General features: G+C 42.0%; 1 protein-coding gene and 1 non-coding gene across 2 annotated transcripts; one reads left to right on the forward strand and one right to left on the reverse strand.

Annotated features, from left to right (window-relative positions):
• Positions 1-12,699: 12,699 nt before the first annotated feature.
• LOC141651290 (uncharacterized) lies at positions 12,700-14,264 on the forward strand. Its single transcript, XM_074459011.1, has 4 exons — positions 12,700-13,014; positions 13,132-13,296; positions 13,389-14,000; positions 14,115-14,264. The coding sequence occupies exons 1-4, from the start codon at positions 12,700-12,702 to the stop codon at positions 14,262-14,264; spliced, it is 1,242 nt and encodes a 413-aa protein (XP_074315112.1).
• A 1,411-nt stretch (positions 14,265-15,675) lies between these two features.
• On the reverse strand, positions 15,676-15,782 carry LOC141618810 (small nucleolar RNA R71). The gene has a single exon (XR_012531504.1). It is a non-coding gene; the product is annotated as a small nucleolar RNA R71 (small nucleolar RNA).
• Positions 15,783-16,526: the final 744 nt, after the last annotated feature.

Below are 16,526 nucleotides of genomic sequence, written 5' to 3' on the forward strand. Positions count from 1 at the left end.
ATACCGTTGAGTTCCTTGCGTCAAGGGTAAGATCTATGTACCCTTTTTATTGTCTTTCCTTTGATTTGGTTAAACCCTAATATAGGGATTTGGGGGTTTTTGAGTAGTATGTAATTGGGTAGCATTTATGTGTTGTATGATAGGAGGAGGTTTCATAGAGGAGGCTTTTTGATACGGCGGAGAGACCGTCTAATGTGTGCTTTCCGGGGGATTTCCTACTCAGTATTAGTCCCATAATGGGATGTTGGTTGATGTGTTGAGATTGATTGTTTGATATAGTAATTATATTGTGACGGTCATGATTGTGATTGTGATTGTGATTGTGATTGTGATTGTTGTCTGTGGTTCTCGAGGCGTGTCCTCGGCTGAGTGGGGTCACTTGCGGGAGTGGCTTCACGCCCTAGTTTCGCCTTCTGTGGAACCCGCCACAGAAGGGATGTGCACATTAATGGACAGGGTTATCGCTCACTATGTGGAGCGGGGATTTGGTGGGTACGGCTGCGGTCCCCCATCGGCGGTGGTCTGTCCAAAGGGGACGATCAATGATTGAGATGATTGGAGTTGGTGTAATCAGTGTGTGTTTGACGATTAAGTGTCTATTTATCTTATTGTTAATATATATTGAGTTGTGTGATTAGTACTGACCCCGGTGTTGTTTTGTAAACCTGCGGTGATCCATTCGGGGATGGTGAGCAGATATTGAGCAGGTATGAGATGAGTACTGGGATAGCTGGGATGGCCACGACATGATGATAGGAGTCTTCCGCTGTAGTTTATTAGTTTGTTTACATTTCAGTTAGAACAGTCAGTTTGAGAACATGTATTACACTTTTGGTTTGGTTTTGAGAATTGTAACTATTCACTAAGTATTTATATTTAAACGTTGTTTCTTCATTGTTTATTTGATTATCATTGCCTCGGGTAACCGAGATGGTAATATCTTCATACCTGAGTGGTCCTGGTAAGGCACTTGGAGTATGGGGGTGCTACAAATGGTATCAGAGCGACGATCCTGAAACCTGTAACCAATGAACCTAATGAATATAGGGAGTCAATTAAAATGAACCCGGGGTAAAAGTTGTAGGAGCTAATGCAAAGGCTTGGGAGACGTCCTAAAGTCGCGAAGTCGCCCTACAATTTTGAACCGGTCTCATGGGGGGGGGGGAGTGTTTCTCAAGTCGTATGTGTTGTTTGGTTAACTTGTGTGTGAATGTGATGAAGTGTGTGTAATTGTTGGATGTTTGAAGTAGAAAATTTGAAAATGTGAAAGAAAGGGTGGTGATATATGGAAATTTGTAGTTGGAATGATAACATGTTGGATGTTTACAAGGTGGCGTTTAATAACATGATATAATGGTCTAGTAGATCGTATGAAAAGATGCATAGCATTATATGTTTAGTTATGATATAATATGTGGTTTTATAAAGTTTTTAGCATGTTAGCATATGGTATAGCATGCGGGTAGCGTTTCTGAGTTAGCATGACTCGATCGAGTGGGACTGACTTGATCGGGTGGGTTTTTGATGATTTCGAGTCCAGAATCATGTTTTTGGGCACTCGATCGAGTACCTGGGGCACTCGATCGAGTAGGGGATCACTCGATTGAGTAGCCTAGCTACTCGGTCGAGTATGTTAGAGATCAGAAGGTTTGTTAGAGGTCTGATGTTGGGGCACTCGATCGAGTATGTTGGGCACTCAATCGAGTAGCCCGTTACTCGATCGAGTATGTTTGGGAACTCGATCGAGTAGGGGTCTGGGCAGCGTGTTTTCTTGTTTTGAGGTTTTGGCGCGTATGTTTATATCCACCCCTTTTTCTATGATAGTTTCAAGATGCCGCCCAAGAAGACTGCTTTGTATGCGAGAGCTGAGCTTATGAACATAGATGACATCGTTAAGATGTTGGAGCATCAGGATGATCTCACTGAGGCTTTAAAGACTGTGGGGAAAGATAAGGATAAGGATAAGGAGAAGGAGGTTGATCATTCTAAAATCAGCCTCTATATCGCGAGGTTTAACCAGAAAGAGTACAAGGGAGTTGGGGAGCCTAACCTTCTTGATAGTTGACTGAGAGAGATGGAGAACATATTAGATTTGGTTCACTGTCCTGATGAGATGAGAGTGGAACAAGCTGCGTTCTATCTGAGGGAGGCAGCTGGCAAGTGGTGGGATACAGTGAAAGTTAGTGCTAAGGAGATTAATACAAACCAAGGTTTACCCGCTATACCTTGGGAGGAGTTTCGTAGGGCTGTGAAGAAGGAGTTCGTACTGGAGCATGTGAGGAGTAAGTTGAGGGAAGAGTTTGACAGTTTTAAGATGACCGCTGAGATGTCTGTGGCCGAGTACTACAGGCAGTTCAATGAGAAGTCTAGGTATGCTGAGGATATGGGTTTGAGTGAGGAGAATCTGGCGTTGAGGTTTGAGAGGGGGTTGACCCCTAAGATTATGGATAAGTTACCCGTGGGGATCCTTACTGATGTTAAAGAAGCTTATGAGAGGGCTGGGAGAGCTGAGAGGTTGGTGGAGATGGCTCAGGAGAGGTTAGGTGGTGAGAAAAGGAAGTCTGAGAGCGAGGGTGGTGGCCAGTCTAATCACAAGAAAGGCAACCACAATCATGCTAAGGGGTTTTCTTCTGGGTCAGGGTTCAGTGCTGGGACTTCCTTTGGGCGCGGCCGTGGAAGTGTTAGTGGTAGTTGGGGAGTGACCTGCTATAGCTGTGGTGGTGTAGGCCACAAGAGACATGAGTGCACAAGTGCACCGGGATCTTTCCGAGACTGCTCGCGCAGCTACGCGAGCAACGAAATGACCCGGGCGGATCATGGCCAAACCGGGGAAGTCGAGTTACAGTGGGAGGCAACCGCAACGGCGGTAATTCTTATCAGAAACCACCAACGAACAACAACAACAATCAAGGGTCGGGTGCTAAGCCGACCACATCACCAAGATCTTGTCCCAGGAGGTGGACAGAAGACCATGGAAAGTTATTCATGATGGAGAAGAAAGCAGCTGAGGAAGATGCGCACGTTATCACCGGTACATTCCTTGTTAATAGTATTCCTACCTTTGTTTTGTTTGATTCGGGGGCTTCTCAGTCGTTTGTGTCTTCAAGTCATGTTAAATAGTTGGGTTTGAGGGTATATGAGTCTGTTAGTGAGCAAGTTTTTATACCTTCGGGTGAGTCTGTTTCATGTGGGAGATTGTTTAGAGATGTATCTATGATAGTTGGGCAAGTTGATCTACCTGTAGACTTGCTAGAGTTTCCTTTTGACGGTTTTGAGATGATAGTCGGGATGGATTGGTTAGGAAGGTATAAAGCTAAGATAGACTGTCATCAAAAGAAAGTGTCTTTAAGAGGTCCTAAGGGTGTTAGTGTGTCTTATCGTGGATTTCTAGTCAAACCCAAAGTTAAGTTGATTGCAGCTGTCACCTTGAAGTCTTATCTGAGGAAGGGATGTCCTTTGATCTTGTGCCATGTGAGAGATGACCGGATAGAGAGTCCGACAGTTGATGAGATACCAGTGGTGGGAGAGTTTGCCGATGTTTTTCCTGACGAGATTCCGGGGTTGTCACCAAAGAGGGAGATAGATTTCACCGTTGAGTTGAAGCCAGGGACGGGGCCAATCTCTAAGGCACCGTACCGTTTGGGTCCTAAGGAGATGGAGGAGCTTAGAAAGCAGTTGGATGATTTAATAGAGAAGGGATACATTAGACCAAGTGTATCGCCGTGGGGAGCACCAGTTCTTTTCGTGAAGAAGAAAGATGGGAGTTTGAGGTTATGCATAGATTACAGGGAGCTGAACCGAGTGACGGTGAAGAACAAGTATCCTTTGCCAAGGATAGATGACCTGTTTGATCAGTTGAGTGGTGCATCAGTCTTTTCTAAGATTGATTTGAGGTCGGGGTACCATCAGGTGAAGATTAGAGAGGTGGACATACCAAAGACAGCTTTCACGTCGAGGTATGGCCATTATGAGTATGTGGTGATGCCGTTTGGGTTGTCTAATGCACCGGCAGTGTTTATGGATTTGATGAATAGAATCTTCAGGCAGTTCTTGGACCAGTTTGTAGTGGTATTTATCGATGATATCTTAGTCTATTCTAAGACTAAGGAGGAGCATGAGGAGCATTTGAGGATCGTGTTGCAAACGTTGAGGGAACATGAGTTGTATGCTAAGCTGTCCAAGTGTGAGTTCTGGTTAGAGAAAGTTGCTTTTCTGGGGCATGTGATCTCTAAGGAGGGAGTAGCTGTGGATCCGGCGAAGATTCAGGCAGTGACAAAGTGGGAAGCACCAAAGAATGTTGCTGAGATCAGGAGTTTCTTGGGTTTAGCTGGATACTAAAGACGGTTCGTGAAAGATTTCTCCAAGATAGCTAGACCTATGACAGCTTTGATGAGGAAAGAGAACAGGTTCCGTTGGGATGAGAGTTGTGAGACGGCGTTCCAAACATTAAAGGTGCGTTTGACCACAGCTCCTGTTTTAGCATTACCTTAAGGGAGCGAGAACTTTGAGGTTTATACAGATGCCTTGAAGAATGGGTTGGGATGTGTGTTGATGCAGAATGGTAAAGTGATTGCCTATGCTTCGAGGCAATTGAAGCCTTATGAGGAGAACTACCCTACTCATGATCTGGAGTTAGGGGCGGTGGTGTTTGCGCTCAAGATTTGGAGACATTACCTTTATGGAGCAATCTTTAAGGTATTTTCTGATCACAAGAGTCTCAAGTACATCTTCACTCAGAAGGAGTTGAACATGAGACAGAGGAGGTGGATGGAGCTGATTGGCGATTATGACATGGAAATCATCTACCATGAAGTGAAGGCCAATGTTGTTGCTGATGCTTTGAGTAGGAAGAGTGTACATTCTCTGTGTACGGCTCTATCTTTGATGAGGCTGAGAGATGAGGTAGCGAGTTTTGGGATACATATGATGCAGAAAGGAGATGCCATGGGTGATATGACAATACAGCTTGAGTTTTATGATGACATTCGAGGTAAGCAGGCGTTGGATCCTAAGATAGTGGAGTGGAGAGCTGGAGTAGAGAAAGGGACAGTGTCCCGATTTTCTATTCATACAGATGGTAGTTTGAGGTTTGATGGTAGGTGGTGTGTTCCTAATGATAAGGAGTTGAAAAAGACAATCATGACAGAGGCACATTGTACACCATATTCAGTTCATCCGGGTGGTGACAAGCTATACAAGGATTTGAAGAAAACGTTTTGGTGGCCTGGGATGAAGAAAGAGACAGCCGAGTTTGTGTCCCGTTGTTTGACATGCCAGAGAGTTAAAGGGGAACAACGACGACCACAAGGTAAGATTCAGTCTTTCGAGGTACCTGAGTGGAAGTGGGAATCCATTTCCATGGATTTCATTGTGGGTTTGCCAAAGAGTCAACAAGGTAACAACATGATTTGGGTAATAGTGGATCGACTGACCAAGTCAGCTCACTTTGTTCCAATGAAAGATACATAGACTAAGGCACAATTGGCTATGGCCTATCGAAAGAACGTGCTTAAGTTACATGGAGTCCCTAAGGACATAGTGTCTGACAGAGATGCGAGGTTTATATCGAGGTTTTGGAAGGAGTTGCAGGAATCGTTGGGAACAACTTTGATGATGAGTACAGCATTTCATCCTGCGACAGACGGACAGACTGAGAGAACAATCAAGACCCTTGAGGATATGTTGCGAGCTTGTGTGAGGGACTTTGGTGGTAGCTGGGAACATAAGTTGGACTTGATAGAATTTACTTATAATAACAGCTATCACACTAGTATTGGCATGGCACCGTTTGAGGCTTTGTATGGGAGGAGATGTAGGAGTCCAATCTGTTGGGACGATAGTCTTTGAGGCAAAGGTTTTAGGACCGAGAGATGGTGCATGAGATGGTGGAACAGTTAAGATGATCGGGGAACGGATGAGAGCAAAATCGGATAGGCAAAAGAGTTATGCAGATCTACATCGTCGAGACATAGAGTTTCAAGTTGGGGACAAGGTTCTTTTGAAAGTGTCTCCTATGCGTGGGGTTATGAGATTTGGGAAGAAAGGCAAGCTAAGTCAGAAGTTTATCGGGCCTTATGAGATCTTAAAGCGAGTTGGGGAAGTTGCATATCGTCTGGCTTTACCAGCTGCGTTAGAGAGAGTGCATAATGTGTTTCATGTATCGGAGCTGCGGAAGTATGTGAGTGACCCGTCACATGTGTTAGAGGCAGAGAGCTTAGAGCTAGATGAGTCCTTATCATATCTTGAGGTGCCTAAGCAGATTCTAGACCGAAAGGTTAGAAAGACTAGGAGTGGTGAGACAGTTCTGCTCAAGATCCTTTGGTCTAACCACGAGACCGAGGAAGCTACATTGGAGCCAGAGGAGGCTATGAAAGAGCGTTACCCTTTCCTTTTTGATCAGGTATGTATGGTTACGGGGACGTAACCTTGTTCGTTTAGGGGGGTAGGAGATGATCGCGAACAGTTTTTAAGAGTTTTATTCCCCTTTTGTATGTTGTGTCGGTATGTTTGTCGGGATGAGTTGGGTTAGTAACATGTTTTATGTTGAATTTTGTTTTGGTTGTTGAGTCGGGAATGTTATGGGAGTACCTTTGTTTAGTAGTGGTTTGAACTTCGGGGACGAAGTTCCTTTTAAGGAGGGAAGACTGTAATACTCCGTATTTATAAGTCTTGGGGTACTCTATCGAGTAGACCTTACTCTGTCGAGTAATGGTAAGTTGCGTTTTAGAAAAGTTTCTGACCTGTTGGGTACTCGATCGAGTAACTAGGGTACTCGATCGAGTAAGGGGGCACTCGATCGAGTACCTCGGGTACTCGATAGAGTAGCCGATTTCTGAGGGGAGTTTTCTCGGGTTTTGTTAATTATGCGATTAAGGTATATAAGCTTTGTCGTCATTATTCTAAATCACTTTTGCAAAACCTAAATTACTGTTTAAGAGAGAAAGCAAGCAAGTTCTTCATCCTAATCGCATTATTAGCAATACCCGGAGTTTGGAAGGTCAGTTCTCGTCGTTGGTTATACCGTTGAGTTCCTTGCGTCAAGGGTAAGATCTATGTACCCTTTTTATTGTCTTTCCTTTGATTTGGTTAAACTCTAATATAAGGATTTGGGGGTTTTTGAGTAGTATGTAATTGGGTAGCATTTATGTGTTGTATGATAGGAGGAGGTTTCATAGAGGAGGCTTTTTGATACAGCAGTAGAGACCGTCTAACAGTGTGCTTTCCAGGTAGGATTTCCTACTCAGTATTAGTCCCATAATGGGATGTTGGTTGATGTGTTGAGATTGATTGTTTGATATAGTAATTATATTGTGACGGTCATGATTGTGATTCTGATTGTGATTGTGATTGTGATTGTTGTCTGTGGTTCTCGAGGCGTGTCCTCGGCTGAGTGGGGTCACTTGCGGGAGTGGCTTCACGCCCTAGTTTCGCCTTCTGTGGAACCCGCCACAGAAGGGATGTGCACATTAATGGACAGGGTTATCGCTCACTATGTGGAGCGGGGATTTGGTGGGTACGGCATGCGGTCCCCCATCGGGCGGGTAATGGGTCCAAAGGGGACGATCAATGATTGAGATGATTGCGATTGGTGTAATCAGTGTGTGTTTGTGATTAAGTCGTCTGCTTTTATCTTATTGTTAATATATATTGAGTTGTGTGATTAGTACTTGACCCCCGGTGTTGTTTTGTAAACTGCGGTGATCCATTCGGGGATGGTGAGCAGATATTGAGCAGGTATGAGATGAGTACTGGGATAGCTGGGATGGCCACGACATGATGATAGGAGTCTTCCGCTGTAGTTTTTTAGTTTGTTTACATTTCAGTTAAAACAGTCAATTTGAGAACATGTATTACACTTTTGGTTTGGTTATGAGAATTGTAACTATTCACTAAGTATTTATATTTAAACGTTGTTTCTTCATTGTTTATTTGATTATCATTGCCTTGGGTAACCGAGATGGTAATATCTTCATACCTGAGTGGTCCTGGTAAGGCACTTGGAGTATGGGGGTGTTACACGGACACTCGCGTACCTTCAAGTGGTGGCATTTGAGGGGTATTTATATAAAAATGGGTAGTTGTGTGCGTTTTGAGCGACGTGGCCGCATGGGCTACTCGAAGAGGCGCGAGCCATTTCGCGGGTCTTCGAGCTGTCTTGTCACTATCACGCAATTGAAATCATGATTTGTTCTATCCTAGGTTTTCGCGGGTATACTTAACATGGAAGTTTTGAGAAGTTTGTTTTTTGTGTTTGACTCGGTTTGACTCGTTGTTGGAGTCGGGATTTGAATTTTGAGTCGGTTTTTAGTCCGGTGTCGGTTTTGACTCTAGTTAGTGTCATTGCGATTCCGTCGTCGTGCATTAAACACTCCAGGTACTTTTGAAAAGTTTTGAAATGTTTTTTTTTTCGAAATCTGATGTGACCATTATTTGAGCATATTTAGTCCCCGAATTAGCCTCGTTCCTATGCTTTTTAGTGCATATTTGGGTCATTTACTATCTTTAGTCCTTTGTTTTGCATATTCTTTGAGGTTTTGTTTCCTTGGTAGGAGAGGAGTGCCAACCTAGCATTTCCATGGCAAAATAGAGCTAAATTGATTGAATTCAATGACCGAGCATCAAAGAGAAGACAATACTAGAAGGCCTTTGTACATATTATAGTAGATGGGCAATGATGAAGAAATCCTTGCATCCCCGACTAATTCCCGGAGGATTATTGGAAGAAGAAAAGAAGAAAAAAAGGCTGGAACCCAATCCGCCTGTCTAACCAGGCAAGACGCCCGTCCAGGACTCCAAAGATCCGAGCGTCTTTGCCAGAGAGACGCCCGTCCAACTACGCCACAATCCGCTCGTCCAGCCTATCAATCCGCCCGTCCAGAGACACAGAAATATGCCCGTCCCGACACCTTGGACGCCCGGATTCTCTTACAGGCCCACACGACCTTTTCTTCCCTCCATGAAAGATGCGCATATTTATGAAAGACCGGCAAAAAGAAAGACCGGCATCTCCTCAGAGAGGAGCGATTCCTCGAGGACTTAATCGTCATTTAAGCCCTTAGTAAACCCTAATTTGTGCACCTAATCCCCACTATAAATACCCCATTAGTCTAATTAGATAAGCATGTTCTTATTATCAATCTTTAGTGTAGTTTATATCATTCTAATCTCTCTTTAATCTTGTAATCAACTTCTAATCAAATATGAATACAAATCTCATTTCCTTAATTTATATTTTCTTCATCTTTTATTTTGGGTAATTGAAGATTATTTGGGTTATTATTGGGAGATTGACAACCTTCCAATCATTCATCAAGTACTTCTATTATTCTTTGCTTTATTATTGGAATCATTCGTAGGTATAACTCTCTTAATCCCTTTTTTAATTATTGTTAATCATCTTAATTTATTCATCATGTTTTGCTTTGTTAATGTGATTGGCAACCTTGTTAACATGTTAAACTTGATAATGAGTGAGTAGTTTCCTTAACTAGGGTTAATGGGTAATTAGGGGAAACCAACATGGGGGATGATTCATGCTTAAATTAATATGTTTTCATAGTTTATTTGCTTGCTTGTTGTGATCTCAACTTATGCACATGTTATGTTTGATGAAATGCAAGCCTAAAAGTACCAGTTACGTGTAGAGATGTAGAGATAGAGAGAGAAAAAGAAAAGAAAAAGAAATACAAACGCTAAATCCTAAATCAAAAATCGATAAACCCTAATTAAAAAACCCAAAAAATGTCGATCAATTGTAATGATCAAACCCAATTTCCCCCTCTAGTCTCTAATTCAAATAAGAATCCTGTTCAGAACGTTCCCGTTCCGGCTGCGGCGATTGTTATTGGCGGTCCTGAGGCCGATCAGGTGCAGAAAACAGCGAATGTTAATCAGATTGTTGGGATTGCTCCATAATATTTGGATTCACTTGAACCTGAAAATTCTTCTAAATGGATGGTGCAAGGGCGCAGAAGGAAAGGAAAGAGTCCCTTGGTTAGCATTCCTGAAGAGCCTGAAGGTTTGATGCAGATTGAGAAGGAGGACGTGAAGGATGAGTTGGAATATTGGAAGAACGCTGTTTATGGTTTCATGTTGGGTGCTAATCCACCAGTGGATGTCTTGGAAGGGTTTCTTAAACGTCTCTGGTCGAAGTTCCCAATGGATAAAATCTCATTCTGTCCTAATGGTGTGTTTATGGTTCGATTCTGGACAACGACAGCTAAGGCGCAGATTCTTCAACAAGGACACTTCCTCTTCGACAACAAGCCTCTTATTGTGAGGCCATGGAGTGAGGAGGTTGAATTGGTGAAGGATGATGTTAAGGATGTTCTTGTGTGGGTAAGAATGCATAAGTTGCATCTCAAGTTTTGGGGTAAATCTCTCCCCAAAATTGCGGGCTTAATGGGGAATTTTGTGCGTTGTGATGAAGCTACTAAAGAGAAAACCCGGTTGGGATTTGCTAGGGTTATGATTGATGTACCTTTTGGCAAACCAATCCCGGAGTCTGTTAAGTTTCTGGATGAAGAAGGACAAATTGTTCAATTGAAGGTGGAATTTGAGTGGAAACCCGTTGCCTGTACTAATTGTAAGGGTATAGGTCATGATGGTTCCAATTGTCGAAAAGGAAAGCCTGGAGTGAAGCCTGTGGCAACGAAGCAGGTTGTGAAGCAGCAATGGAGGCCAAAGCAAGCTGGTAAATCTACTGTTCAGGTTACTGTGACTAACTCTGTTATAGTAGAACCCACTGCTAGTCCTAATACTCCTGACCCTGAGATTGTTGCCACCCCTATTGAAAGACCTAACCAATTTGCTGTTACCTGGGAGAAAAATGGGAAGTACCACATGGTATCTACCCCTGCTAGGAACATAATTAGGCTCAGTAGGCAAGAAGTGGTAGAGGCTGGACTAAGTTCTATGAAGTTTGGCTCTCATACATTTATGGATTCTATTAATAATGTGACCCCAAAAGAAGGCATTGGGATAAGTGGTAGTGTATTACTTCCTTCGGGAAGTAATGCATAACTGGGGTTTCCTGAACATTAGGGGCCTAAACAGCCAGTCTAAGCAAAATACTATCAAATGGTTTCTTCATCATCACAAGATTGGTCTGTTTGGTCTCCTTGAGACAAAGGTCAAACCTTTGTCTCTAAATGCTGTAAGAAATAATCTGTGTAATGCTTGGTGTGTGTCAACTAATACACAGTTTCATAGAGGAGGTAGAATCTGGATTTTATGGAATCCCTCTATATTTCAAGTTCTTTTTCTGGAGTACAATGCACAATTCATTCATATGGAGGTTATTGATTTGGGTACTGGAGATCAGTTTCATCTTACCATGGTGTATGCTTTTAATGATGTGAAAGAGAGGAAGTTATTATGGGATAAATTATGTGGATTCAAAAGGAGTATCCATGGGTCTTGGGTGATCTGTGGGGACTTTAATACTGTCTTAGTACCTGCTGAAAGATTAGGTGGAACTTGTACTAATGAAGAAATGGATGATTTTAAGAATTGCATTGATGAATGTGAAGTGTCTGATTGTCCAGCAAGTGGGTCCCTGTACACTTGGAATAATAAACAGGATATGGCTACTAGGATGTATAGTCGTCTGGATAGAGTGTTGGTCAATCAGGGGTGGGTGATCCAGAAGCCTAATGTGTATGCTCACTTCTATTGTGAAGGAAATTTTGATCACTGCCCATGTGTGGTTCAGAATATGAATATGGGTCCTCAGAAGAGAAGGCATTTTAAGTATTATAATATGTGGAGTAAATCTGTGGAGTTCCTGCCTTGTGTGAAGACTGTTTGGGACAATGATAGGTATGGGACCAACATGTTCAAGCTCACTAAAAAGCTAAAAGATCTTAAGATGCCTTTGAAGAATTTGAATAAGTTGGATTTTGATGATGTGGTGGACAATGCTACCAGAGCTAGAATGACTCTGGAATATCTTCAGGGCAAGTTGAGGGATGATCCACTCAATGCTGATCTTATCCAACAAGAAATGGCAGCTGCTAGTGCTCTCAGGTTTCTTGACCAGGCTGCTTATGAATTCTTGACACAAAAATCTAAAGCTGTGTGGTTAGAGCAAGGTGATCATAATACTAAGTACTTTCATAGCCTGATTAAAAGTAGGAATGCTCAAAATAAAGTTCTCAGAATTGAGGATGTCAAAGGACATCTGTGTGAAGAAACTACCCAGATTCAGAATGCCTTCTTGGATTTCTATAGGGATCTGTTGGGAACAGCTTTTAGTACCAGTGATGTCTCACTGGCTACTGTCCAAATGGGAAGGGTTTGCTCTTCAGAACATCATGGCCTTCTACTGCAACCTGTTACTAATGCTGAAATCAAACAGGTCATGTTCTCAATCCCTTCTCACAAAGCTGCAGGTCCTGATGGGTACTCAAGTGCGTTTTTTAAGGATGCTTGGGAAGTGGTGGGTGACCTTGTCTGTAAGGCTGTTCATGATTTCTTTCTTAATGGCAAGCTGCTGTGTAACAGACTTGCCAAAGTTTTGCCCTCTATCATTAGTGATAATCAGGGGGGATTTATTCAGGGAAGGAGTATAGTTGAGAATATTTTAGTTTGTCAGGACATTGTAAGATGTTACAACAGGAAAGCTGCCTCTCCAAGATTTATGCTTAAGGTGGACCTAAAAAAGCTTATGATTCTATCAGTTGGTAGTTCCTCAAGCAGATGATGCTTGCTCTGAATTTGCCTCTACAGTTTATTAGTATGATTATGGAATGTGTGGAGACAGCTTCCTATTCTCTGGTTTTGAATGGTGAAGTATTTGGGCACTTCAAGGGTGGTAAAGGGTTAAGGCAGGGGGATCCCTTATCCCCTCTCCTCTCTACTATTGCTATGGAATACCTAAGTAGAGTTTTGCAGTATACAACCACTAGTATGCCTTTTAAGCATCATCCCCTTTGCAGCAAGCTGATGTTGTCCCACCTAATGTTTGCTGATGACCTTCTTCTATTCAGTAAGGGGGACACTGATTCTATTATGGTTCTTCTTAGATCTTAGGCTACCTTTTCTTATGCATCTGGGCTGATGATGAATCCAAGTAAGACCAATGCATACTTTAATGGGGTTCAGCAATGGGTAAAACTTGATATCCTCCAGGTAGCTGGGTTTACTGAAGGCCAGCTCCCTTTCAGATATTTGGGAGTTCCTATTACTTGTGGGAGGATGAAGAAATGTGATTGCAATATTCTAGTGGAGAAACTGATAGCAAGAATTAGGAGTTTTGGTTCAAGAAAACTTTCATATGCTGGAAGATTGCTCCTGGTTAACCCTGTGCTTACAGCCTTATATAGCTATTGGGTTAATATCTTTGTGATCCCAAAAAGAGTTCTGAACAAAGTTAATGCTATTTGCAGAAACTACTTGTGGATGGTAGTGCTGATTATATAAGAGTTCCTTTAGTCAGTTGGGAAAAGGTTTGTTCTCCTAAGCATGAAGGGGGTTTAGGTATCAGAGATAGCCTAGCCTGGAATTATGCTACATTTGGAAAGTTGGTTTGGTGGATCTACTGTTGCCCTAACAGGTTGTGGGTGAGATGGGTCAATCAAATTTATTTAAAGGGTAGTAATTGGACTGATTATACTCCCAGTGGTGACATTAGTTGGGGGTGGAAGAATGTCTGTAGAGTAAGGGATATGTTGGTATCTGGTTACTCTAATGGACAATGGATTCTTGGTACTAAGGGTTACTCTGTCAGTCAAGGGTATGAGTTGCTGAGAAATAAATTCCAGAGTATGGTGTGGGCTAACCATATATGGAATAATTGGTGCATTCCCAAGCATCAATTCGTTGGATGGTTGATTCAAATGAATGCCTTGCAACTGAAGGGAAAACTTTTTCGTCTGGGCATTGTGAGTGATGATCTTTGTGTGTTGTGCTCTAATGCTTATGAAACTGTGGATCACTTATTTCAGGAATGTGAGTATAGCAGAAGGCTTCTGGAGTTGTTTGCCCAGAAGTGTGGATTGGTGCTGCCTAATACCAATCTTATCATGTGGATTGGGCAGTGCTCAGCTTCAAAGACTAAAAAAAGAGTGTTGTTGGCTTTTTTGCAATCTACCTTTTATCAAATTTGGATGTAGAGGAACAAAGCTAGAGTTAAGGGATGCATTCTTCGACCTGAATTAGTGTTCAAGAAGCTAATCAGGGAGATGAATGTATGGTTGAAGGCTAAAACTGAAATGGCTATGGATATTAGAGATAGAGTATGGTTTAATAGTCTTCAAATGTAATGGTTATATCCGTTGGGATATTTAAACAGTTTGTTTGTAAATTGTAGCTTGTAATAGCTGTTTGTGCTTAATGGAATTTTTACCTTTCACCAAAAAAAAAAGAAAAAAAAAGAAATGTAAGCCTATGAATCCTTGCATTTTTTACCCATCACTTACCTTTTCAATGACACTTGTAAGACATAAACCAACCCGAGTCTCATTAGACCATGCATATAGTTGAGTAGGGAGGATTACGTCGACTTGTAGGTGTTGTACAATCTAATCGATTCGGCTCCGGGACCCAAACCTTCCTAGGATTGTAAGATATAAACCAATTCGATCCATCACAACAATAATTGCTTGCTCATAATTTGAGAATATGTTTGTACGATCAATTCCCATGAATCCCCTATGACCCCATGACACCCTAGTGCTTTTAATCAATTGTTTACATCTCATTTTAATCATTTTGCTTGTTTACTTTTATTTCTATTTAGTTTAGTGATCTTCTCATCTCAACCCTAAATCGTGACACCCCTAGACACCGCTACTTGTAATCGAAAATCCTACATCAATACCCGTCCCTTGGGATCCGACCTTTACTTGCCTCTTTACTAATGGTAGAGTTTTTTGTGAAGCTATAAATATTGTTTTGGTCAAGGTGCTCCTAACGACAAGTAACCGAAAACTAAGCTCCAAGAGAGCGCGACCAAAAATGGCGCCGTTGCCGGGGACGGTGTTAACTTGATTTGATTTTCTTAGATTGTTATTAGTTGTGTCTTTCTTTGCCTTGGGGAAGTAAAACTCCTCAAGATTTGTTCTAATTGTTTTCAAGTTGTTTGATATTTTGCATGTCTAGAAGATCACAAGGTAACTTGTTACCCATTGATCACGAAATTTAAAGGACTTTGACCACCAATAGAAGACTTGCTAGAAATACTTTGAGAGGTATTAGTGTGGTTGTAGATATCCAACCAAATACTATTGAGTTCATCAACCCTTTTGCAAGAGAAGGTGAGGAGAACCCAACACAAAATCCACCACAAAATCAACCCACAATGCCTAAATTTTCATCACATCCCGTACCAACCGAGGAGAACCTACCCAATGGTACTCCCACACCACAACACTTAACCGGAAATTTCATTGCTAAATTCGCATTTATCCAATTAGTCGAAAGAAGCCAATTTGGGGGGGGATGCCTAGTGAAGACCCTCACTCTCACATGGAGGCATTTTGTGACTATTGTGATGCGATTTCACAAACCGGAGTAACTCAAGACCAAATTCGAGGGGTCTTATTTCCTTTTTCTCTAATCGGCACCGCGAAACAATGGTTGAAGAGCCTTGATAAGGCTACTCTTGGAATTGACTCTTGGAAAAAGTTGGCTCTAGCTTTCTACAAAAAATTCTACCCTCCGGAAAAGACAAACATGCTAAGAGCTCAAATTACGGGTTTTAAGCAAAGGGACGAAGAATCTTTGTATGAAGCTTGGGAGCGATTTAAAGGAACTTGTCGCTCATGTCCTCATCATGGACTTAGCGAGTGGTTCTTGGTTCAACAATTTTGGAACGGTCTTTATGAAGACTCAAGAAACATTCTCAACCTGGGATCAAATGGTATGTTCACGGAAGTTGACGATAATCAAACTTGGAACAAGATTGAGGAAATGGCGGTCCATAATTCACAATATAGTAGACCTCGCAAGGCTACTAGAGGAGGAAAGCATGAAGTGGACTCTATTACTCAATTGGGTGCTCAACTTAGTGCTCATATCGATACCATGAATTTGAAGTTTGAAAAGGCTATGGCTAAACTTGAAGAAGCCTCAAAATCACCAAAGCAACATGTTAATGCCATGGTGGCATCTTCATCAATCCCAAGTGGGATATGTGAGAATTGTGGAACTTTGGGACATGACCAAAGTGAATGTAGGGGAACAAATGAACAAGTGAATGCTTTTCAAGCATACAAAAGTGGTACCCCTTATTCCAATTATTACAATGAAAACACCAAGTTTCATCCAAATCTCTCATACAAAAGCCAAAATGTTCAAAACCCTGAACCAACATACACCTCACCTCCAATGAGAAACCAAAATCAAAGACCCTTTTACAACCAAAACCAAGGTTACCAAAATCAAACTCTATACAATCAACAAAGTGACCAAGGTTTTGATGTTCAAAAAGCGGTCCTCCAAATGCAAAAGAATTAACAATAATTTTTCACTCAAATGCAAAAAGATAGTCAAGCAAAAGATATCACCATCAACAACATCCTAGC

This window comes from Silene latifolia, chromosome 1 (assembly GCF_048544455.1).
Source record: "Silene latifolia isolate original U9 population chromosome 1, ASM4854445v1, whole genome shotgun sequence".
NCBI lineage: Eukaryota > Viridiplantae > Streptophyta > Magnoliopsida > Caryophyllales > Caryophyllaceae > Silene > Silene latifolia.

What these genes read in the sequence shown, in the direction of transcription:
- LOC141651290 (XM_074459011.1), top strand. Translation starts at nt 12,700, where the DNA reads ATGATGCTTGCTCTGAATTTGCCTCTACAGTTTATTAGTATGATTATG. An exon ending in ATGCTGGAAGATTGCTCCTG is followed by an intron (nt 13,297 to 13,388) that starts GTTAACCCTGTG and finishes TGCTATTTGCAG; the next exon opens with AAACTACTTGTGGATGGTAG. An exon ending in TTGCCCAGAAGTGTGGATTG is followed by an intron (nt 14,001 to 14,114) that starts GTGCTGCCTAAT and finishes ATTTGGATGTAG; the next exon opens with AGGAACAAAGCTAGAGTTAA.